This window comes from Ictidomys tridecemlineatus, chromosome 6, assembly GCF_052094955.1.
Source record: "Ictidomys tridecemlineatus isolate mIctTri1 chromosome 6, mIctTri1.hap1, whole genome shotgun sequence".
Classification (NCBI taxonomy): Eukaryota; Metazoa; Chordata; class Mammalia; order Rodentia; family Sciuridae; genus Ictidomys; species Ictidomys tridecemlineatus.
This window is the reverse complement of record NC_135482.1, coordinates 51,948,991-51,975,523: the sequence shown is the minus strand read 5'-3', so window position 1 is coordinate 51,975,523 and position 26,533 is coordinate 51,948,991. Positions and strand designations below refer to the sequence as shown.

Below are 26,533 nucleotides of genomic sequence, written 5' to 3'. Positions count from 1 at the left end.
CTCGCAACCAAAAGCCCAAAGTCACGGAGCTGTAAATTTTCTGCCATATCTTAGCCGTCCCCACACTCCCCGCCCCACCCCACCCTCAAGCGTGAGTGAATACGCAAATAAGGGTTTTTCAGGCGTCCGCAGGAAGAAAGGAGGGGTAGGCAAAGTCGAGGCTGGACGGGCCCTGGCACCGCTGAAGCGCAGAATGCCCGAGTCCTCAGCCACAAGAGTTAAAAGCCGGCGGTCCCGGGCCGGAGGAGGCCCAGGCGAGATGCTGGACGGGCGGGGACCGATGGGGGGCAGCAGACCACAGACGCGCACCCAGTCCACCCCCGAGGCTTCCTCTTGTCCCGAGGCACCCCCCTCCCCCCGCGTCTCTTTTGGTTTCGACCTGCCGACTGGGAGGGGCCGCGGGACGCCATTCCCACAATGCTCTGGGCGTGCCGCCGCCGTAGCTGCCGCCTCCGCTGCCGCTAGTGGAAGAAGATGGCGGAAGGCGGAGCGGCGGACCTGGACACCCAGCGTTCTGACATCGCGACGCTGCTGAAAACCTCGCTCCGGAAAGGGGACACCTGGTAGGGGAAAGATGTTGAGGTGGTTGCAGTTGCCCGAGGACGGTGGAGGACTGGGCGGGAACGGCGGGCTGGTGTGTTTCTCTAGTGACAGGTGCGGGCAGGTTCGGCGGCGGCCGCCTTAGGCAGCAGGATTTTGGGGCAAAGGTTAGACCTGAGATGAGGGCTAGGGTTCTTGGCTTGTCGGTGCATGCTGAGAGGTATGTGGGGAGCGGCGTCGGCAGCTCGTGCGGGTCCCTTCGTCGTCCTTCCTCCCGTAGTGCCGCTCCCACCTCAGGCCTTCCCGAAGGATTGGTTGTAGTCGTTCGGCGTGGGTTTTACACTATTTTGACAGGTCCTCGTCTTATAGCTTATCATAGTTTCACTCGCTTTACTTTTCCAATCATTTCCCTTCCCGGCATTGTCGGCATCCAAGTTCCCCTTTATTCAGATTCTAGTAGGCTTCCGGGAGTCAGGCTGCAGGATGTTTGCGGTCTGTACTACACAGGTGGCATATGTCAGGGCGCTACTTAAGAGAAAGAAACCTTAATTTCCAGGTCCTTGTGAAAAGGAGGGAGAGGAGTAGGGAACCTTAAGCTTAAGAGAGATACCACGTGGTCTGGTGCTCTAGTGGAGGCTTGGTAGAAGCCGGCAGTATTTCTGTTAGAAGTGCAGCCCTTCCCTCCTGTTTGAAGGATAACATAGGCCTGCAAAAAGTAGATAAGTCTACTTGAGGCTTAAGTAACTTGCTAATATTCAAACTTGTAAAATACTGTACTTAAAATACTGAAGGAAGTGTGTGGAGATTTTAATACTTGAAGCCACAGCAAGGGACATCCAGAATAACTTGAATACATGAATATTTAACATAAAGGGAAAATACTTTTTGGAAGAAGGATAGTGTGCTTCTTCATTATAATAAAAAATTTTCACGTCCCTCTGTCATCAGAACAGTGATATATAATTCACAGTGGGTTTTCTTTTTCTCTCGTACTCCAGTGTGACTTAATGGAAGGAGTATAATAAGATTTAAACTTATTTCACTTAATTTATTCCATCACTTAACTTGCAATATGACTTTGAGGCAAATTCATGTAAGTCATTGCACCTCAGTGTCTTCATTTATAGAATGCACCTTAACAATTTTATTACAGGGGTTATATTTAGATTCAATCAAATATTCCAAAACGTGTAATACCTATTAAATAGTCTTAGTTACCTTTTTATCTCTGCCATTGACTCCTGACCAAATGCTGTATGTAGTATTGGAGTAGTTATCAAATAAGCTAATAGTTGGCAGATCTGGGACTTGAATTTAAGTACTTTGATCTAAGCCTTAGTCCTTTTTTTCCTACTTTGTTATGCTACATACAGTGTTTCTGTAATGAAAATCCCTAGGGGTGCAAATACACACTTGTTGCTATACAGCAAATATGGACTTACAAATTACTTAATAATCATTTTTGTTCATACTGCAATGTTGTTCCTAAGATGTTTATTTTTGAGGAGATTTTGAGCATTTCCTAGGACACCTATGTTTACCTTGGCCTGTGAATTTTTAAAGATGAAATCAGGCCTTCTTCTTTATTGTATGCAAAAGAATATCTTTTTATTTTTTTTAATATTGTTTAGTTGTCAATGGATGTTTATTTTATTTATTTATAAGTGGTGCTGAGAATCGAACCCAGTGCTTCACACATGCTAGGCAAACGCTCTACCACTAAGCCACAAACTTAGCCCTGCAAAGAATATCTTTTAAAAAATTTAATTCACTCACCCTGTTACTGTGTCTTAAAATATAAATGTGGATATCCATAAAATATAAATCTTTGAGTTATAATATATATTAATGTCATGTGTTGGGTATATTGAGTAATGATTGGTTGTGTTTACAGTATGATAGAAGCAATATGTTGAGGCATTGAAGTTTGGTATTTTTCAAATGAGTGTATTTTTGCTTTTTGGCAAAGTTACTGAAAATCATTTTTAGAGTAGGTCCATAGTCGAGTCAGTTCAATGCTTTCATTTTAAAGAAAAGAAAACAGGGCACATATATTCAGGTATCTGTGGAAATTTTGCAAGTTTGATCCACACATTAGTTTTCTCTTTTATTTAAAGGAAAAAATACAGGCAAAAAAGGTATTGGGGAATTTCAGAAACCAATTTGGTTTATCCATGAGCCACTTTACTCGCCAATTAGCAGGTGAAACCTGTCCAAAAAAAAAAGAGTGTAAAGTAAAAACTTGATTATAAAGGAAAATAATCTGATAAATAGAAATTATATAATGAACTCATGAGTACAGAACTGATAAGAATATTTAATAAAAATAATTTAGTTGTTAGACAAATTTTTGAAACTTATTAGAAAGTTTTCATTTTTAGGGCCACTCTGTAAGTCTCTGGATTAACCTTGTATAGGTATTTGGGCAAATCCTGTCATATTAGAGCTGAAACTACCCTTAACAAAAGTGGAATATTTTCCTTACCACATACATAAAACCATCTCAGAAAGACTGTGCTGCTAATAAAAAATGGTAGGTTTATCATAAAGTTTATTTACTCTTGAGAGTTTAATACAGGTATTTAGAATTAGAATCAAATGGATTAAATTAGTTCTTGAGCACTTTGCAAATAAGACTTTTTCCTAGACTTCTAGTAGGAAATCTTTATACTTGCCTAGGTACTAACTCTAGTACCTAGGCAAGTATAAAGATTTATTTGATCTTGCATGAATACCAGAATTCTGCTCATTTGTAAGCAGTGACTGATTTTTATATATAAACCGATATTCTACAGGTGAAAGTAAATTAAGTAAGTCTGAGATGAAGAGGCACATACCACTGTGAAGTAGTAGAGAGAGGAAAGTAACACCAATTAGCAAAGGAAGTAAGTCAGTAGTCTCATTATGCTATTTGTTGATCTGTTTGCATTATAATGAGATTCAGAAAATCATGAACAAGATTAAGCTAGAATTTAGGAACTATATAAAAAAGACTTAATCTCAAAATTGTTAAGACTGGTCTAGGTAAACAGATGAGTTACAAGGAAAGTTACTGGTTTGGGAGTTTCTTTTAAAATAGACCTATTGAGAACAAATAAACATTTATCAAAACGAAATCACTACTTTATTTTCCCCAATTTACTAAATGGCATTCATCCACCAATCATTTTCAGTAATTTTTTTGTTCTGTTTTGTTTTCGTTTTTGGTGCTGGGGTTTGAATTTGCTCAGACCTGAAAGGCAATTACTGAGCTACATCCCAGCCTTTTATATTTAAATTTTTACTTTGAGACAGGATCTCACTAAGTTGTCCAGGCTGGCCTTGTACTACTGGTCATCTTTCTGCCTTAGCCTCCTGAGTATCCGGGATTGCAAGTGTGTGTGTGACCTTGCCTAGCTTCATTTTCAGTAATATTTATGTCTGATTATATTTAATGCTAATGTGTAGCTAAATATTATGTGTCATTTTTGTGAAACACATAGTAACTCTATTAGGTTTTAGGTAACTTTGGAAAGTAATGTTTGTTAACTTGTATTTAGAATCATTTAATATGTCTTTATTTTTGTTTCAATAAATTGCCAAAGAATTTCAAAGATAAGTGAAGTTTTAAATAGGAACCCTTGATTTCAGCTTTTAGAGCTTTCCCTCTATTTCACAATTTTACTTAGAAATCTTTAAGGTTTTATTTGTTCCCTTATGTTTATGTCACTTTGACACAGAAAATAACTTTATAATCATAAATCAGTTAATAATGTAAAGGGAAATTATACACTAACATGAGTTCCAAATTGTTTACTATGTACTTAAGAAAATTATACATTACTATTTAAATTAATTTTAGTTGTGCCAGGGTGTTTACTACTAAGTAGGATACTTATGCTATTTACAGGAAATGAAACAAGACAGCAAAACTTTTTAATACTGATAAATGGGTGAAACTAAGGACAGAAATCATGCCATTAAAACACATTTTTCACAATTTAGTTGTTTAAGCATCTAGAAAAGCATTTTTTTCATACTTTAACCGTTTTCTGTAAGTTCATTAGTGAATCAAGGATTAATATACCCTATTTAGCCAAGAAAATTCAGTACTAGTCAGTGATTTCATTTATGTAGTTTGTGACATTCAGGCTTGATTTTGTACTGTTTTCCTATTAGCACACGCAAGGTATTTTTACAAAATAGTTTTATGTTAGTTACTAATCTTGCTTATACATAAATATAATAAATAATAAGTTTGTCAGGCATGACCTACAATGTTACATTTAAGAATACTATGTGCCAATTACTGTTATACACATAGAGACAGATTTGTTTACTCTTCATCACAATTCAGGGCACTTCATATTTGACAAAATAAGAATCCATGGCTCAGGGAGGTGTTCACATGGTAGTTCAGCTGGGATTTGACCCTAAGTGGTCAGGTTTTTGGTTCATTCCCTTAACTTGCTGAACTAAACTTGCTCTTATTTTAAAGATTCATTTAAGGGAGTTTTAACTGTAAAAAGAAAAAGAAGGACTTTTTTTTTTCCCCTCTTTAAAGGAAGTCTATTTTATATTTAGCTGCAGAATTCTACCATTTTATCCCACACTTGTCTCTTGTGACTGTTCAATTTAGATATGATGGAGTATGTGGGAAATCTTAACATCTTGCTTCTGGAAATTAAAACATATTTAAAGACTGATAGGTGAATAACTGAATATATAGAACAGATGTAATCTTGTTCTGAAAATACCTTCAAATAAAAGAATCTGGGATCATTTATGTTGAGCTTCTAAATTTTAATTGTTTTATCAATAAGCATAAGCTTTTATTAGTGGCAATATGCCTTTTTCTCATAGTATTTTACAAAGATAACACAGCAAGAAGGTAGTAAGATCTTTAGGGTATTTTGTTTTAGTATTTTGTTCATAATTTAAAAGTATTGGCTTACTGTAAGCTATAGGTACATGAAGTTCTCTTTTTGGATTATGAATCCCTAGAATTAGTCCAGTGTGAACAACACAGTTATTAATATTTGGTGTTTTATGTTCCATGTTTATCAACTGATATTTTTCAGAAATACTTCATATAATGAATTTTTTAATTTGAAGAACATTTTTAAGACAGTGGAAGGTATAGGTATAGTCTTAGGATATTAGTTTTTCTAAAAAAATGACAGTCCCAGTAGCATGACTGCTGATATAACAATTTTGTTATCTTAGTCATTGGATATGTTCTTTTTGTTTAGAGAGCTTTTTTTCCCTCACTTTGAGAATCACTTTATTAATAAGCCTTAATTATTTGGTATAGCTCAGTAGTAGATTGTAGTGAGATACCAGGTTCAGTTTTAGCACTGCATAAAAATAAATGAATTAAATAAAGGTATTTGTTCATCTACAACTAAAAAATAAACCAAAAAAAGCCTTGATTATTGATGAAAATGAATTGGGATGAATGTGTTCATGTACTCCTGTAATCCCAGCTACTTAGGAAGCAGAGGCAGAAGGATGGCAAGGGGATGTGGCTCAAGCGGTAGCGCACTCACCTGGCATGCGTGCAGCTCAGTATCGATCCTCAGCACCACATACAGACAAAGATGTCGTGTCCGCCGAAAACAAAAATAAATAAATAAATATTAAAGTTCTCTCTCTCTCTCAAAAAAAAGGGAAAACTCATTGAGTTTATTTAAAAAAAAAAAAAAAGACGAGCCTGGGCAGGTTTAGTGAGACTCTGAGAGAAAGAGGGAGAAGAGGGGAAAGGACAGGAAGGAAAAAAAAGAAAAGTAAGTTGAAACTACCGGTATATTGGCAGAGAAGTAAGGGGAAGGTTAAAAACATCTTAGGTTGATTACACATATTATCTGATTTTATCCTCAAAATAAGGATCAAAATATATGTTTATATTTCTTTCTTATAGGTGAGGAATCAGAGAAAAAAATTGGCTTGCCTGTGGTTCACTATTGATAATACCACTATCAGTAAACATTTTTGAATGTTTATTCTGTGCTAGTCACTATTTTAAATGTTTTACACTTGTGTGTCCTTAAAGTACATGTCCTTATTTACCTCATTTTTTGTTTGATGATTTCAGAGCTAGTATGAATACCTGGTTATAATCTTAAAATTATAAATACTGTCAATTTTCCCTTAGTATTAAAAATAGTTTTATGCTATCACTACTCAAATGTAATTCAAACAGTATTTCACATCCTCCTTAGTCTCCACATAGATTTTTTCTTTTTTCTCCCCTGAGTAATGTCAGTTCAGTTTGTGCCTTTTATTTTCATTTCCTCAGTTACCAATGTAGTTCACACTCTGACTCATTTATTGCCCTGAAATAATTTCTCCAGATTCTTTCTCACATCTATTCTTTAAACAGGAAATATATTATCCAGTTTACACAAAAGTCACTATTTAGAAGCCTCATCATAATATTGATAGATAGTGGCCTCTCTTTTAGATACAGATTAAGTATCTGAGGAAAGGATCAAGAACATGTCTCCAAGCCAAGTGCTGTGGCGCACTCCTGAAATCCAGTGGCTCTTGGGAGGCTGAAACAGAAGGATCCTGAGTTCAAAGCCAGCCTCAGCAAAAGCAAGGCACTAAGCAACTGAGTGAGACCCTGTCATTAAATAAAATACAAAATAAGGCTGAGGATGTGGCTCAGTGTCCCTGAGTTCAATCCCTAGTACAAAAAAGAAAAAAAAAAAAAAGGTCTCCAATAAGAAGGAAATTTATTGAGCTTGTGTTCTAAGATAGAAAGCCCATCTTTCTTTCATTGATTCATATATATGTATGTATGTGTATGTATATATGTATGTATGTGTATGTATATATGTATGTATATATGTATGTATGTGTATGTATATGTATGTATATATTTGTTGGTGGACTTTTATTTTCATTATTTATAATGTGGCATTGAGAATAGAACACAGTGCCTCACGTGTGCTAGACAAGTGCTCTACCACTGAACTACAACCCAGCCCACTTTTACTACATTCATGACTAAGATTCCACATGTTTTCTTTATAGCTTTCCAAAAAGAAAAGGGAAGTAATTACTAATTATTCTGAGAGAGCTAAGAATGCTAACCATCCCTTCTACTCTCCTTTTAATTTTGAGAAGACCCAGGTATTAGTGTGATAATTCCCACCCTTAGAGACACACCCATAGAAAGGACTTCTTTTGTGAAAGAAGTCAAAGGTTCTCACTAAAAAAGCCAAAAAGTGTCTCTGAATCCAGGCTAGTCATAGTTCCAGGGAGTCAATTAAATCAAAACCTTAGAGCATTAGAGCCAAAATTAATTGCTTGTGTAAAAGAGGTTTTAGGTTTCTTTATTATGGTAAAATAAACTTTAATGACTTATTGTTTTCTATTTTCAATTGTTTTTAGAACTTATTGAAGAGATTTATCTTTGATAAAGATGGAAAATGTTGTATCTGTAATACCTATATATAGATGTAGGTCTATAGATATATTTTGTGGTATGGTTTCCGTGTTACAGGGGATTAAACCCAGTGGTATTCTACCACTGAACTGCATCCCCAGACCTTTTTTAATTTTTTATTTTGAGACAGGGTCTTACTAACTTGTCAAGGCTGTTCTCAAACTTGTGATCCTCCTGCCTCCCTAGTAACTAGGATTATAGGTATACACCAATACATCTAGCTTTATGTTCATTTATTTTTATGGCTTTCAAGCTGAAGAATTTTTCTATTCTTGTTAGAAAGTACAGCTAAGTAGTTACATGTACCATATAGCTGTGGCTGTGGTTTACAAAAAAATTGCTCATTTACTATTTTTTGGTTTAGATCTGGAATGTCCCCCAAAAGCTCAGATGTTGAAGACCTAGTCTCTAGTGCAGCAATTTTCAGAGTTGGGACTTTGGAGAAGTGATTGGATCTTGAGGATTCTGACATCATCAGTGGATTAATCCATTAATAGCTAAATAGACTATGGGGAAGGTGGGACCTAGTTGGAAGAAGTAAGTCCCTGGGAGTATACCTTGGAAGGATTTATCCTCCATCTCCCTCTCCCTCTCTTTCCCTGCTTAAGTGGTAGTATTGTACAGATATAAAAACTGAGGTTGCAGAGTTAAGTATACATGGTCATATACTTGTTCAGTGAGTTTCTAAGTTAGGCAGTCCAACTCTGAAACCTGCATTTTTAGTAAACTGTAGCTATATTGCCTTCCTGTGCAGGAGAGATTTATATCCAGATTATGGGAGCAACTTTTTGAGCAATGAATACCCAGAAGTATTAAAATCAAGAAGTAACAGGTTTGCCATAATAGATAAATATTTTTATCTGTTATGAGAAATCTATAGAATTTCTAAGTCTCCTTGTCTGTTAACCTATGCTTTCCTACTTCCTACAAATTATTTACCGTTTCTTGCCTTATTGGCTTTATACATCATTCCTATTATTTCATATACATTTTACTGATTCCTGATTTTCTCTTACTTCAAAACTGAGCTCAAGCTGGGGTCAGCGCATGTGTAATCCTAGTTGCTAAGGAGGCTGAGATAGGAGGATCACAAGTTCAAAGCCAGCCTCAGCAACTCAATGAGATCCTGTCTCAAAATAAAAAAAATTAAGGGAACCTAGGGATGTGGCTCAGTGGTTCCATCCCTGGTACCATAACAAAACAAAACAAAACCCACAAAAAAATCTCAATAAAGTCATTCTCAATAATTTCATCCAGATCTATGGCCCCTTCACTCTTTGCTTTTTAAAGAAATACATACATGATAACAAATTATATATACATTTTCATATGTATATAAACAGCTTTATTATGATTTAATTCACATACAATACAGTTTACCTATTTGAAGTATTCATAATCAATTCTAGAATATTTTCATTATCCTAAAACAAAACCTCCTACACACCAACAGTCATCTTTCATTTCTCTCCAAACTCTTATACTGTAGGCTATCATGAATCTTAATTCTCGATATTTAAATGGAATCATATTATATGTGTGATTTTTGTTTCTCATTTCTTTCACTTAGCATAATGCTAATGTTCATCTTGTAGCATATATCATTTCTTTTTATTGCTGACCATTGGTTATATAAATTCAATAATTTATCATTTTTATTTCAAATTTTTTTAAGTTCCAATTTTTTAGTTGTCAGTGGACCTTTATTTTTTATTTATTTATATTTGGTGCTGAGAATCTAACCAGTGCCTCACACATATTAGGCAAGTGCTCTACCACTGAGCTACAATCCCAGCCCTCAAATTTTTGTCCATTGTGAATAATCCTCCTATGAACGTCTCATGTGCAGGTTTTCATTTCTCTTAGATATACCTTAGAGGAATTGCTAGGTCTTTATGTTTAACTTTTTGAGGAACTACTATACCATTTTATATTACCACTAGTAGTGTATGAGGGTTCCAGTTTTTCCACATTCTTATCAGCACTTGTTAATATCTATCTCTTTTATTATAGTCTTATTAGTGGGTGTGAAATGGTATCTCGTGGTATCTCATTGTAATTTTGATTTTCATTTCACTGATAATTAAAGCATTGAGCATCTTTTCATCTCCTTCTTAGTCATTTGTATATCTTTGGATGAATATCCAAATCCTATGACTATAGGATTTGGATATTCATCCTGATTTTTTTCTTTTTATCATTGAGTTGTAAGAGTTTATATGTTCTAGATACAAGTCACTTATTAAATAAATGATATGCAAATTTTTTACCATTCTGTGGGTTTTCTTTTCACTTTGTGTTCATTGAAGCACAGAAGTTTTTATTTTAATGCAGTTCAGTTTTTTTATTTTGTCATCATCATGTTGTGTGTCATGAATTAGAAACCTTTGCCTAACTCAAGATCATAAAGACATATTCCTTATTTTCTATAAATTTTATGTTTTTAACATATATAAGTCTATGATCCAGCTAAGATAATATTTTGGGGGTATGGTATTGAGGAAGTGGTCATTTCATTTTTTTGTATGTGGATACCCAGTTTTATCAGCTCCATGTATCAAAGACTATTCTTCCCTGTGTACTTGTCTTGACACTCTGCTCAAAAGTCAGTTGATTATAAAAGTAAAGGTTTATTTTTAGACTTTTCACTCTATTCCATTAAAATATGTCTATCCATATTTTTGAAATTTGAAAGTAATGAGTCTTCCAACAAGTTATTTTTCAAGTCTGTTTTGGCCTTCTTATTATATTGAAATGTTATTTTTTAATATTCTTAAATATGTGTCAACATTTCATTAGCTCTTATAAATAGCATCCTCCTCTTTTTAGCAATTTGTCTTATTATTGTCTCTCATGGAAATCTCCTCCACTCTTTTCTTAGAGATATCTGGTATGGTAATATTTACTCAGTGAATGTTGTATGTCATTTAACCCACAGATCTCTCACAACTCTTATCCTTATGCCCCAAAGACACAAACACTATCTTAAGAATATAGGTAAATATGCTAATTATCAAAAAGACATTTACAGTGTGTATGGAAGAAGGTAGTACAACAAACTCTGCACCTAGAAAATGGCATGGCATGCTACAAGGGGGTTAAACCTAAATTAATCTTTCAAGTGGAAAGGCAGTCAGATACCATGTAAATGTCTGAAAACATTCAAAATGAATCAGGCATGATGGCACATGCCTGTAATCCCAGCTGCTTGGAAAGCTGAGGCAGGAGGATCGCTAGTTCAAAGCCAGAAGCCAGCCTCAGCAACTAAGCAGAGCCCTAAGCAACTTAGTGAAAGACCCTGCCTCAAAATTAAAAAAAAAAAAAAAAAAAATTAAGCAGGGGACCTAGGCATTCAGCTCCATGGTTAAGCACCCCTGAGTCCAATCCCTGGTTTAAAAAAAAGAAAGAAAGAAAAAAGAAAAGAAAAATTAAGCTAATATGTATATTGTTCATGGAAATAGTTATGTAAGAAAAATATAAAAGGTAAGTGCTAAATTCTGGGAAACAGTTGCAAAGAGAGGGATGTTTAGGTATCTATATATTTGTAATAATTTTCTTTAGCTACATAGTTTGGGTATGCACATGAATGTTTATTATTCTCAGAATTATAATATGTGCCAGCATATGATACGATTTTTTCTTAAAGCAAATTTGGTTGTAAGGACATTTTGTTTTGAGAAATTCCCAATTTTTCTTAGTGTTTTTCCTTCCTCCCTCCCTTTTTTTTTTTCATTATTTTCTCTTCCTTCCTTATTTCCCTCCTACCCTCCATCCCCCATTCTTCTACTGTAAAACAATTAAACACATTAGCTCAGGAAATTTATATAGTAAAAATCATACATTATTAATTACTGTTTCCTTCTTGATTCACATATGCTTATCCAAATTTACATGTCAGATAGAGGTACAGGATATACTTAGTAGAGGGAGGCACATAGCTATCAGTGATCACATATATGTAGTCTGGATGCATAGTTTATAAAATAAACGTACTCTGACCTCCTTCTCAAGTTGCCTATTTGTCTTGGTTTAGATTTGAAAAGAGGTCATAAAAATTAGTTCTTGCTAACTGATGAAGTTAATATGGAGAACAGAAAATAGGTTAGAAATGCTTGAAATCTGACAGTTGAAGATAAACCAGGCCATTGGTTTATTTTAAAATAATTCAGTTTTCTTTGGTTAAGTTTTACTGAAACAATGAAATTCAGAGTTTTAGATATTTCATTAAATAAGGAAATTAGTCAAAAGAGTGAATTAATATCCAAAATTGTTCATGCTCTTAATTCTACACAAGGTAGTATTTTTTAAAGTTAAATGTGCTACATTGTATTAGGCTGAGATTGTTGTGTATTTTCTTATGTATAAGAAATTATAAACTAGAGCTTATATATAATATGCCTACTGTGCAAAGAGAAAGGTAGGATTTTTTAAAATAAGCAATATTATATTTATGTGTTACCCTGGAACATCTATCTGGAAGCTGTCAGCATAAACATGTATAAATTAATACACACAGTGTCATATATATCTAAAAGTAAGGAAGCAAAGAAACCCCGGGAAGGAAGAAAGACAGATGTATATATCTTCCTTTTATACCACTCTGGCTTCTTAAATCCTGCTATTGGGATTTCTGCACATTGTTTTTAAACTGTTATATCCAGGACTATTTCTGAATCATTTATTGGTCCCTATGTATCTTTCTTAAATTTGCTTCTAGGGTAATATTCTTCTGTTTTACCCTCCCTTGCCTCCACAATAAAAATCTTAATTTTTTTAGTTCTTATGATAGCTTTACTGCATTTAAAGAATGTCTTAAATTTGACTCAGATACCCCCAGCTTTTCTGGAGCCATTGAAAATTATTTCATCCAGCCCACAACAAAACTGTGGTCTTTGAGGCCTTTTAAATATTCAGCATCATACCATTTAGACCTTTTTACTCTTAGTAATATAACTTTATGTAGATTTGTTATTTACTAAGCTTTTCAAAAGCATGTGATTCTCCCAGTAATCTTGTGAAGTATTCCCAGTGATCTTCATGAAATTTAAATCAAACATATCTCTTCACTGTTTAAAATCATTCAGTAGTGTCTAGTACACTTAGGATAAAATCTTTTATCATTTCTTTAAAGATACTTAAAGACTGTATAGTCTTGATTCTAGTCTACCCTTTCAGTCTTATGTAGCTTTTACCTCCTATTTTCATAAATTCCAACTTGATGTAGTCAGTTCCTCCAACATAGAAAATTCCCAGAGTCCTTCTGACTGTAGTATATGATGTTCATCCAGTTTAGATAGCTTTCTTAACTTTCCTAGAGTAAATTTCATTCATATGCTAAAAATGTTATTGTTTGGAGAAATTCTCCTTTATTTTAAAGAGCACCCCTATTACATGCTTTCATAGTTTTTACCACATTTACTGTATGTCTCTTCACTGGACTCCAAATTCCACAAACATAGGGACTTTGACTATTTTACTTACCACTTTATATGTACTAGCACATACAAAGTAGGCCATCAATATTTTTTTGAATAAATGAATTCTTATTTCTAAGATAAGCAATTTAAGGATTTTATTTTAATTGTCTAAGATGTCACAGCAAATAATGTCAGAATCTACTGGCCTGGTTTCAGGAGATAAGAAAATGTATAAACAAAAGAAATTGTGAGAACAAGTTGAGATTGGGTTTGAAAAAGTTCATCCACAATTTAGTTTATATCATAATTCTAGAAAAGCTCGTAAAAGAAAAATAGTGGGTTTTGTGGGTTATTTTAAATAAAACAAAAGCATGACTTTCAGATAGCCATAGCATTGAACACTCAGGCTTTTTGTATTAAGTTCCTAATAGGTGAAGATCTAACATTCACCAAAGATACATTGCTTTGAAAATACTTTCTCAAAATAAGTAAAATGGATAAAAAAGTTAGATTTTGCCTTTAAATTTAAATGTGTTTTAATTCTTACATATAGTTTAGTAATATATCTTCTTTATAAAAAGAACTCTGTCATAATGAGGGAAAGTTGTATATGATTTTTTACAGTATCTGTTTTCTACTTAAGTCTTTCTAAATTAATGAAATTTAATCAATTTTGTCCCACCATCCCATATATGAAACACCTATAAAAATTTAATATAGTATATAGTAGATATATAATATATAATGTAATTATATATTTATATAATAAGAATATAACTATAAATTATAATAATGTTAACTGTATTGATATTATATATATTCTCTAGATTATAATTTCCAACCTATTTTAATGTACCTATATCAGTTGTATTGAAATATTCCCAGAACAGGAAAGTTGAAAATTAATGGGTTTAAATGAGTGTTAACTTTTTTGAGGGCACATTGAAGTTGGAAGACCTATTTATTGTACTAGATTGGGAAGTAAATGAGAGTTGAGGAAGAAGATTGCAAGACTAAGTCAGAAAAACGAGAACAGAGGAGAAAATGAGTATGTGAGTTTAAAGATGGTGTTGAAATATGCTGAGTAGGAATAGTCAGAAGAGGGAGAAAGAGGGGATAGGAGCTGTCTATGGAGAAAGTTTCCAAAGAGGCAGAAGGAAATTGATCCAAAGCAAAGAAGCAAAAATTTTTGGCCTGGGATTTAAGAAGAATTATATTGTCCACCAATATATAAGGGAATCTCTTGAGATTAATGTGTGGTACCGTGGAGTTATACAAAAAAAATCAAGGTTTGCTTTCTTGTACGGAAGACAACAAGGTAACAAGATTGTTGAAGTTAGAGACTAGTGAAGATTCAAAAAATTATTGGGAATGACGGAGATTATGCCATAGTCAGACAGGAGGATTGCAGGTAGTCTTTAAAGGACTTGATAGATTGAAAACTATAGATTTTTAGAACACATGAGATTTTCTTTAATAATTTTGAGCCCAGAATAGTATTGGTATAATATTTTCATGTTGATGTACTAGTACGGAAGAATCAAGATAAATGACCACTGAATTGTTACCCACTGAAATGGGGAAATGATGGTGATTAAGCCACAAAGGTCTTAATCATAAATGAAATGATGTTCTTGATTATATGTTAGTATATTGACTTCATAACTCTTTATGTGTTTCAGTAGTATACAGAAGTATTTCACCTTTGATCTCATCTGTGAAGCATAGATTCCTGTATAGAAAATTAAAATTAGTCTGTTAGTCACAAAAAAAGTTTATTATTACTTTCATTTTGGACTATTCTAGATGTTTACATATTAATAATTAAAATTAATCTTTAAATTTTAGATGATTGTAAGCTATAGTCTATTGTAATATTTGCTCCTAAAGTTTGATCAGCTTCAAGTCAGTAAACATGTCAATTTTAGGATTTTTCTATTGTTTATAGTTTTCCAAGATATCAGGAATAGTAATCTCTACTTTATATGCTTCTCCTTTGTTATGAGCAGTCACTCCATTTTTATTTTTCTGGCTTATTTACTGGTTGTTCTAGTTATCAAAAGGAAATAATTTCTCACGACTGAATATTCTGATAAATTAAAAAATGATCACAAATCAATCATACTTTTCTAGTTGGCAATTCTTCAAGCCTCATAGGGATTTTTTTTGTTACAATCTAATACAAGTTCATCTGTTTAGAAAACAATAAAAATATAAAAGATAACATAAATTCTTAATGTCTTTCAAAGTAAATAGTTGTAAGCCAAAGTGATATAAATTTTATTAAATTTACTGTGTGTATTTTTGATCCCAACTAAAAAGAAAGCTAATCTGCTATTTATAATTGTTTTTCTTGCTTTTCTGCTTAAAATTTCATCTAATTGTCATTTAACCCTATCAGTTTTGGTGGCCTTAGGATTATTCATAGTTTATAGTACTTGTGATTGTACATACGTGCCGTCACTTGATGTGCATATAAACTTATTATTCACATTAAACAGAAACATTTATTCATTCTTAATTGTAATATTTTATGAAGACAGAAGAATATAAAGAAAAATACAATAAAACACTTGTATACCCCCATATTAGTTTAAAAATGAAGTATTATAAATACAGTTGAATCTCCCTAAATGTTTCCCTAATCTCATTCCTTTCCTTTCTTGCTGAGGAAGCCATTATTCTGAAACTGGATTTTATAATTCTCTTTATTTATACTTTACTACTTATGCATTCATTTATAAATAATATGTAGTATCTTTTAAATTTTTATATAGTTGTACTCGTCTCATATCCTTGTATTGCATGTACAATTTTACAGCTTCCTTTTTTCATTCAACATTGTATTTTTTAAAATTTTTTTCTCATGTTATATGTAGTTGTAGTTCTTACTTCAGTTTTTATTTAGTATTTCATGGTATGAATAATGCATATTAGATTTTTCCAGTTTTCATTCTTATTATGGTGCAGTAAATATTATTATAGTTTTATTCTTGTAAATGTGTGCAAAAGTTCTGTAGGGGTAGAACGTAATAATATCAAAACATGATTGTATGAAATACATATCTTCATCTTTAATAGATCATGCCAAATTGCTTTCCAAAGTGAGGGTTCTTGTGTAACCCATGAGCCCCCCTACTGGAAGTATAAAAATTCCTGTTAGTACACATCTTCTACATGTTTAATAACATATGTGCATATATGTGCATCTCTTTCAGATATCAATTTGCATTTTCCCCATTGCTAATGAGGCTGAGCACCTTCTCTGGTGTAGAGAACATTCTGATTAGGTAGATGTTTGAGATGTGTTTGTGCATTCCTATGAAGCTCAGTACAGATGGGTAATTTTCTATGTTTACATAGTATTTGAGGTAGAGTTAGGACTAGGATAATGCACCAAGGCGATATTCATTCTCAGGGTCTCTAGACATTTTACTTGCCTCACCTAATCCGGCCTTGCTTGTGAATTAAATAGTGCTTAAGCACACAATGTTCATTGTAATTCAAATTATTCCCTAATATATCTGTTTTTATTGTGTTAATACTTGATACAAGAGCTACACTCCATTTTTACATCATTGTTAACTATAGGCACAATGTTATACAATAAATCTTTGGGGCTTATTCATCTTGCATTACTAAAACTTTATATCCATTGAACAGCAACTTATTTCTTCATCGCCCCCACCCCCCCCCAAGTTCCTTCCCTATTCTGCAACCTACCATTCCACTCTGAGATTTGAGAGTAAGACTATATTAGATGCCTCATATAAGTAGAATCATGTATATTTGTATTTTTATGACTGATTTATTTCATTTAGCATAATGTATTCCAGGTCCATTCACATTGCTATATATACGGGATTTCCTTCTTTTTTCAGACTAAATACTGTTGCATCATATATATGTGCCTCATTTTTCTATATCCATTCATCTATATGTAGAATTTTTAGTTCATTTTCCTCTATTGGCTATTGTAAAAAATGCTGCAGTGAACATGGAAGTGTGTATATGTCTTCCAGATCTTGATTTTAATTATTTTGGATGTTTGTTTTTTGTTTTTTTGAGGAATCTCCACTTGTTTTCCATAGCTAATGCACCATTTTACATTCCTACCAAGAGAACAAGAATTCCAGTTTCTCTACATACCACCAAACAGTTGTTAACCTTTGCTTTTTTAATAATAGCTAACCTAACAGGTGAGACAAACCTCATTGTGGTTTCCATTTATTTAATATAACAATTGCATTCTAACACATTCAAGTTTTCAAAACAAGCATTAGAGCAGAGCTGACTGCATGTATAAAGTAGAGCTGTAATTTGTTTTTTTATGTATGTGGTTCGTTGTCTCAGTAGTTTTAAATTTGTTTTAATTAGTTATACATGACAGTAGAATGCATTTATGTACTTTGATATATCATATGTAGATGGGATATAATTTCTCATTTTTCTGAGTGTAAATGTTGCAGAATCATATTAGTCACGTAGTTATATATATATATATATATATATATATATACACACAGTAATAATGTCTGTTTCATTTTACTATCTTTCCTATACCCACATCCCCTTCTCTCTCCTCCCATCACTTCCCTCTGCCTAATCTAAGGTAATGGTGTTCTTCCCTAGTGCCACCCACCCCACCCACCCCACCCCCAGCGCCTTATTGTGTATTAGCATCCGCATATTAGAGAAAACATTTGGCCTTTGGTTTTGTGGGATTGGCTTATTTCGCCTCAGCATGATATTCTCTAACTCCAGCCATTACTGGCAAATGCCATAATTTTAGTCTTCCTTAAAACTGAGTAATATTCTCATTGAGTAGGTGAACTGAGCTGCTATAAACATTGATGTGGCTGTGTCACTATAGTATGCTGATTTTAAGTCCTTTGGGTATAAACCAAGTAGTGGGATAACTGGATCAAATGGTGGTTCCATTCCCAGTTTTCCGAGGAATCTCCATACTGCTTTCCGTGGTACCAATTTGCAGTCCCACCAGCAATGTACGAGTGTACTTTTTTCATCACATCCTCGTCAACATTTATTGTTACCTATATTCTTGACGATTGCCATTCTGACAGGAATGAGATTAAATCTTAGAGTAGTTTTGATTTGCATTTCTCTAATTGCTAGAGATGTTGAACACTTTTTCATATATTTGTTGATTGATTGATTGCCAGTCCATGTTTTTTGATTGATGAGTTTAGGCCTTAACATTCAAGGTTATTATGGAGATGAGATTTATATTCCCTGTCATTTTGATTTATTTCTGGTTTTTGATTTGTCTTAGTTTTTCATTAGGTCGAATATCCCTTTAGTGTAGATCCTTCCTTTTCTGGTTTTCACTTTTTTTTTTTTTTTCACTTCATCCTCATGGAATATTTTGTTGAGAATGCTTTGTAATGTAGACTTTCTAGTTGTGAATTCTTTTAATTTTTGTTTATCATGGAATGTTTTAATTTCAGTTTAAAATATGAAACTTAATTTTTCTGACATAAAATTCTTGGTTGGCATCTGTTTTCTTTTAGAGCTTGAAATACATTATTCTAGGACCTCCTAGCTTTGAGGGTCTGGGTTGAGAAATCAGTTAATAGCCAAATTGATTTCCCCCTATAAGTACTTTGATTGTTTTCTCTCACAGCCTTTAAGATTTTATCTTTATCCTGTTTTAGTCATTCTCATAATGTGTGTTGGTGTGGGTCTGCTGTGATTTTTGTATGCTTGGGGTCCTGTAAGCCTCTTGTATTTGGTTTTCCATTCCGTTCTTTTGGTTTGGGGAAAATGCTGCTATTATATAATTGAAAAGATTGTACATTCTTTTGGTTTGTATCTCTGGTCCTTCATCTATCCCAATAACTCTTAAATTTGGTCTTTTCATGTTATCCCATAAATCTTGGATGTGCTGTTCATGGTTTCTTATCTTCTCTGTGTTCTCAACTCTGCTTTCAAGATTACATATTTTGTCTTCATTGTCTGAAGTTCTATTTTCCAAGTGGTCTAGTCTGTTGATTTTGCATTCTATTGAATTTATAATTTGGTTTACTGATTCTTTCATTTTGAGAATTTCTGCTTGGGTTTTTTTTTTTTTTTCACAATCTCTCTTTATTCAAGAGGTCTTTCACTTCCTGTATTTTTTCTTTGATTTTATTCCTTATACTATCCTTTACTTCTCATATCAATTTAACTATGTACAATCTGAACTCCTTCTTAGACATTTCTTTTACTGTGTTATCAGTAGCTTCTGTTGTTGAAGCATCATGGTTTGTTTGGGATGCTTAATTCCCTTGTTTTTTTTTAATGTTGTTAGTGTGTTTTCCCATCTAAAAGTATGGATCAAAGGCAGGATAAATTCTACCCTGTAGCCCTATAGTGTCCCTGAAGGTTTCCATCACCTCACCTTTACTGGTAAGACCAATATCAACAGCACTCAGTGTACACAATATATAGCCTTAAACCTGATATCTCCTACTAAAGCCTCTACTACTTTCTCACGTTAAACCAAAATGATGAGTTCAATAACTATCCACAGTATAAACAGAATATTTGTTAAAACGATTTACAGTTTCAAATGGTAGATGAGAAAATAGGCAGTGTAGTATGCAATATTCATGAGGGAGCAAGAGAGAAGCTAGAAGTAAAAATTCACAGGAACAGTGGAAGAGGAGTTGACAAAGATTGGCTGTTGGTTGGAGAAAAATTGGAAAGAAAATCCAAGAAAATAGACGAGAGAGGAAGAATACAAACAAAGAGAAGATATTAAAGACAGAAGAATACAACAAGAATGCAAAACACCCTTCATATATCATTGTCCTCCACACACTGATGCATAAAAAAAAAAATCCTGTTCCAAATATGGTAGAGAGATTAGTGAATCAAAAAATAAAGTAAATCTTTTTGGAAAGTTGAACCTCTCTGTCAGTGGTTAGCAGTTTCTCAGACCTGTCTCTGACATCTCTCAGAGTCACCAAACTCAGATCAACCCTTGCAAACCCAGTCTCTGTACCACCAATCTGTTCTTCAGATACCTCAGGCTTGGCCATGCTGCAGTCCCAAGATCTCAATGTTGCTCCTACTTGCAGAGAGACCACCAGGGATATACTCATGCAAAGGAGCAACCCTGAGATGCAGCAGCAAGACAGGGGCCACCAGCACTCTCAGGAGGAAGACCCCAGGCTGCTCCAAACCCACAGACACCCCCACACTGGACTTGTAGGTCCCAGCTGGAGTCCCTAGACAGAGGCTGGTTAAGGTAAACCTACTGTCACCCAGGCCCCAGGCCCTGGCTGGTGTCCCAAAATGGGTGCAGCCATGAGCAACCAAACCTGGAGTCTCTCCTGAAGCAGTCCTCTAGGCCATGGCAGCAGGTCATCAGTAGCTGCAACTGCAGGTGTGGGGCCAACATCACCAGGTGATCTCTGGGGGTCAGCAGCAGTGATTTCTTCCATGACAGCAGCACCCAGAAAGAAGACCTCCAGGCGACCTCAGGTTGGAAGCAGTGGAATCAGAGGCCCAGCAATGGCGGTAGTGGTGCAGGTGGTGGTTGATTGACAAGAGACTTCCAGTTCAATGGCAGTGACCATGGAGGTAGTGTCAGAATTCGAGTCTGAGGTGACCAAGGCTGTGCCCAGTGAAAAGACCTCGACAGCCCAGGAAGACCTCCAGGCGACCTCAGGCTGACAGCAGCAATGGCAGTAGCAGTGCAGGCCTGTCTCAGTATTTTTTAATAGAGGTAGTTCTTCTTTCCCCACTAATCTGTAATGATGCTTTTGAGATCTATCATGTCTTCACATATATGCAAGTCTAGTTCTTATTTCTTTGTGCTTTTTCACTCGTCTTTTTCTGCTTCTGTGTATGCCAATATCACATTTTCTTAATCACAAGCTCTTGTACTTTGTAACCTTTGATATGTTAATTTCTGTGGGCTTGTGTGCTCCACCTATGAAATTATGATAATAGTACCTAAATCATTGGGTAATTAAGGAATAAGTGAAACAATATATTGAAGTGCTGAGAAGTTTGCAGGAATAAAACTCAAACTTTTATTATTAAAAGTAATTTTTATAACCTAATAAAGAGTCTTGGTATGTAGTAGAGATTGCCATCTTCCAAACTCAGAGGAAGAAGGTAGAGGCTTAGAGAAGTAATCCCTGAGAATGTGTCATTTAGGCTGATTTGCGAAAGTCTGTAGGAATTAGCTAAAAGAAAAAGTCTTGGCCCATTCAAGCTCCTATAACAAAGTATCAAGAAGAGACTTTAAGAAACAACAGGGAGTTATTTCTCAGTTGTGGAAGGCTGATAAATCCAAGATGGCAAAATGCTGACACATTCAGAATGTGGTGAGGGCCCACTTTCTGCTTCATAGGTCTTCTTCATAGGGTGGATGGAATGAGGTATCTCTCTGAGACTTTTTTTTAATAAAAACACAAATCTCATTCAAGAGAGCTCTACACAGGCTAGGATTGTGGTTCAGCGGTAGTATGCTCACCTAGCACATGCGAGGCCCTGGGTTTGATCCTCAGCACCACATAAAAATAAATAAAATGAAGGTATAGTGACCAACTACAACTAAAAAATAAATATTAAAAGAGAGAGAGAGAGAGAGAGCTCTGCTCTTATTACCTTATCATCTCCTAATATCTTGGGAGTTAAGACTTTAACATACAGATTTTAGCAGGGGGACCCAAACTTTCATGCTATTTGTGTTTTGTGTTTGGGGAAAAGGGAGAGTATTTTAGGCAAAAGGAGCCATGAGCCAGAAAACAGTGTGTTGAAGAACTGAAAGAAGGCTCTTTCTTATAGCAGGAACTTAGCACAAAGAAAAGTGGTTCCAGCTGCAACTGAAGGAGTAGGTAGGGGCAGATTACCCAAGACCTTTGAAGCAATGTTAAGAATTTTATAACTATTCAAAATGAAACACAGAAGCAAAAATTTGGTTTGTCCAGACCCCAAAGGCATACTGAGTGCTATTGAGAAGGTATAAATTCAGCTTTGTTCATTTATTTATAATCTTTGTGATTCTGTTTTGTTGAGACTATTGAGATTTTAGCAGATTTCATAGATTGAGGGGTAGAGTTTTTATGGGACAACAAATTTACAGAGATCTTGAAATATAATTTTTTTTGTATTTTTTTTTTCAGTTTTTTTATTGTTGGTCGTTCAAAACATTACATAGTTCTTAATATATCATATTTCACAGTTTGATTCAAGTGGTTATGAACTCTCAATTTTACCCCGTATACAGATTGCTCTATCACATCAGTTACCCTTCCATTGATTTACATATTGCCGTTCTAGTGACTGATGTATTCTGCTATCTATCCTATTCTCTACTATCCCCCCTCCCCTCCCCTCCCCTTTTCTCTCTCTACCCCCTCTACTGTAAATCATTTCTTCCACTTGTATTATCTTGTTTTACCTCTCCTTTCCTCTTATATGTAATTTTGTATAACCCTGAGGATCACCTTCCATTTCCATGCGATTTCCCTTCTCACTCCCTTTCCCTCCCACCTCTCATCCCTGTTTAATGTTAATCTTCTTCTCAAGCTCTTCGTCCCTACCCTGTCATTGGTTACTCCCCTTATATTTGAAATATAATTTTTTAAATTTACTTGTCTACTTCATCTAATCTTATCTTACTTGTGTATACCTAATAAGATTTCCATGGTTTTGTTTTTTTTTAATAGATGCCTCTATTATTTCTGTTTCTCTCATGTTTCATTTCCACAGAATGTAATAGAATATAATGCCCATTTTCAAGTGAAGGTAGTACTGAGTGCAACTCAATATCATTAAATGAGAAAGTAATACTTTACACTTCATATCATTATAGAGAAAGTCACTTCAAGAATCTAGGAAAGAGAGTTGATCTACTGATGTTGTGACAGCAGATAAATACTGCCAATTCCAAACCTCCAGTATAACTGTAAAGGATTCATTAAATACTTTGGAGATAAGATCCCATCTTTAAGAAATATCTCTTAAGTAAATATACATTGAATTTTGATACTATTCCACAAATGGTTTGCAACATAAGGTTTGGAAATGACATTTGTAATTATAGTAGTAACATTATCTCAAGTCTATTTCTATTTTTCAAGCATGTGACATTAGCTATTTAAGAAAATGAACTGGGAAATCTGTGTTTCCATTTTAAATGCAAAAGTCAGTATTTAAGAAAATTAACTACCCTCCAACAGCTTTTCATACAAGTACGCCAAATCATAAAGGAACAGATTAATCTGTCCTTTCAAACTACTTTTATAAGCTAGTGCTGGGTATGGTGCTACAAACCTTTATCCCAGCATTTGGGAGACCAAGTGAGAAGGATCGCAAGTTTAAGGCCACAGTTTAGCAAGGCCCCAAGCAACTTAGTGACTCAGTAGTTAAGTTACAAAAAAAAAAAAAAAAAGGGAAAGCTACCCTAATTTTGTTCAGTAAGGGGAAAAACATTAAATGCAGAAAAATTTCACACACTCAACAATTAATCATGGTAGTCTACACAAATGTTAAGTAGAGAGGAACTTCTCAAACTTATTTAAGAAAACAAAAAAACGGGCTAGGGTTGTAGCTCAGTGATGGAGCGCTTGCCTAGCACATGTAAGGCACTGGGTTTGATCCTCAGCACCACATAAAAATAAATCAGTAGGGCTGGGGTTGTGGCTCAGTGTAGAGCACTTGCTTAGCATGCATGAAGCACTGGATTTGATCCCCAGCACCACATAAAAAAGCTAAATAAATGAAATAAAGATATTGTATCCATCTACAACTAAAAATGTTTTTTATAAACGTACAGCAAAAATTATCTTACCTAATGTGAAACTTTAGATATTACTATTAACGTTATTATAAAAATGTCTTGTCTTCCTCTATATTATTTTTGAAGTTCTAGTCAGTGATTAGACAAGGAAAGCAGAAGTAGAATTAGAAAAAAAAAGGGAAAACACATTATTGTTGCAACAAAATGACTTTTTATAGAAAAATTCAAGGAAATGTACAATCAAATAGAGCTATTAATAGGGATGCTGGTGTCTGTTTTATTTTTATTTACTATTTTAAAGATTAATAACTTTAAAAAAATTAATCATTTGTTGGAATACTGTGCCCATCAACTGATGAATGGGTAAAGAAAATGTGGTACATATTCACAGTGGTGGAGTACTTTTGAGCTATTAGAAAAAGGATAAAATCCTGTCATTTGCAACAACATGAGTGGAACCACAGATAATTTTGTTAAAATAAGCTGGGTATAGAAAGGTAAATACCACATGATTTCATTCATGTGAAATCTAAAACAAGTTTTAATTTCATAAAAGTTGAAAGTAGAATGGTAGTCAAGGTGGCTGGGAAAGGAAGAGTTGGAGAGATTGATCAGCTTGTAGTAAATTATAGTTAGGAAGTAAGAAGTTTTAGTGTGCTGTTGCCCTAGGGTGACTATAGATAATATACTGTGTATGTCAGAAAGCTAGAAGAATGGCTGGGGTTGTGGCTCAGTGGTAGAGTGCTTGCCTAGCATGTGTAAGGCACTGGGTTTGATCCTCAGAACCACATGGAAATAATGTGTTCATCTGCAACTAAAAAAATTTTTTTTAAAAAGCTACACAAGAAAAGATCTTGAATGTTTTCACTATGAAGAAATGATAAATGTTTGAAAAGATGTTTACCCTGATTTTAACATTACATAGTGTATACTTGTGTCAGAGTGTCACATGTTATGCCACAAATATGTAGTATTTTTATGCATCAACTACAAAGTTGTAAAATGTAACGATTAAAAAAGTAAAATTCACATAGCAGAAATACTGAGGTTCCTAAGAATAAATTCAACAACTTAAGATCTTTATGGGGAAAAAATAATAACATTTATTGAAAGATGTTAAATCGTACCTAAATAATGGGGAGAGATTCTGTGCCTATGGATCAGAAGGCTCATTGTAAAGAAGCCAATTCTCCCAAATTAATCTGTCAGTTTAATGCAGTTTCAGTTGAAACTAATAAACTGATTATAAAATTCATGGGGAAAACATGGGAAGGACAAAGTCTAAAAATGTTTTAGTGAGTTGATTTCTTTTTTTTCTTTTTCTTTTTTTGAAGAAATGATAAATGTTTGAAAAGATGTTTACCCTGATTTTAACGTTACACAGTGTATACTTTTTTTCAGTAGTAGGTATTGAACCCAGACCTTGCACATGCTAGGCAAGCAGCATACCACAGATAGGGAGTAATTTTCAACCAAGTATGATTTATTTCATTAAAATTTTTTTTTTTCCAAACATGATTTTAGAAAACAGTGTTTTCTCAAGACTTAGTGCCTCATTTCCTTTTTCAACAAATCTTAAGTTCCACAATTCTTCCAGTTGCATAACTCTGACAGTGGATTTGGAATACGGATACATAGATAATTCTGCATATTCACTTTCAGGAAGTTAAAATGCTTATGAATATTCTTGAAGAATTATGGGGTTTTGCTACTTGAGTGCCTTTGCTTTAGTTATTTTCAGACATAATTGTGGGTTTTTATTCCTATAGTGTTGTATGTGATAAGCCCAGAAGCATTAGGATGATGATCTCCTGAAAATCTGTATTATTACACACATGAGCTATAAACATCTCAGAAACCTTCACTTTTGCTTTTCTTTGCATCTGAACCCAGTTAAACATGAGGAAAATACCCCAGCAGATTTTACTACTGTATAAGAACAGTCAGGGATAATATTGTTACTAATATTTTTTGTTAGTAAAAAAAAAACCTTATTTTTAATATTTTTTAAGTTTAATTATAATTATTCTGATCAACTTTGCAAGCTCTTAATAACAAGGTTTTCCTTCCTTCAAAAAAAGCAAAACACATTAAAGTATATGAAATACTGTATAAGTTTCTGGAAAAGAGCCATTTTTTTATATTTCTTTTTTACCACATTGAATTTTAAAACTATGTTGATTGATTCTTATAATTATTTGAACTTTTGTTTAATTAATAAGTATTTTCTTGAATACCTATTACTTGCATCTTTGTAAAATGACATTTTCATGTCAATACCTATCCTCAAATAGCATAGAATAATAGAAATAATACTTATACAGATATAAATGAAGTATTTTTCTTCCAAATGCTGAGTGGTATTACAGTAATTCTCAGTAATCC

The 26,533-nt window shown here is 34.1% G+C and overlaps 1 protein-coding gene across 5 annotated transcripts in view; it reads left to right on the top strand.

The window, feature by feature from the left end:
• The first annotated feature begins 404 nt into the window (after positions 1 to 404).
• Positions 405 to 26,533, top strand: part of Usp15 (ubiquitin specific peptidase 15) — a 116,328-nt gene continuing 90,199 nt past the window's right edge. For all 5 annotated transcript variants that reach the window (XR_005731785.2, XR_005731787.2, XM_005328683.5 and 2 more), the window contains exon 1: positions 405 to 563. Coding sequence is in view for 3 of the 5 variants with exons in the window: in XM_005328683.5 (XP_005328740.2) it covers positions 475 to 563 (89 nt within the window). In the remaining 2 variants the exon portion in view is untranslated. The remainder of the gene's footprint in view (positions 564 to 26,533) is intronic.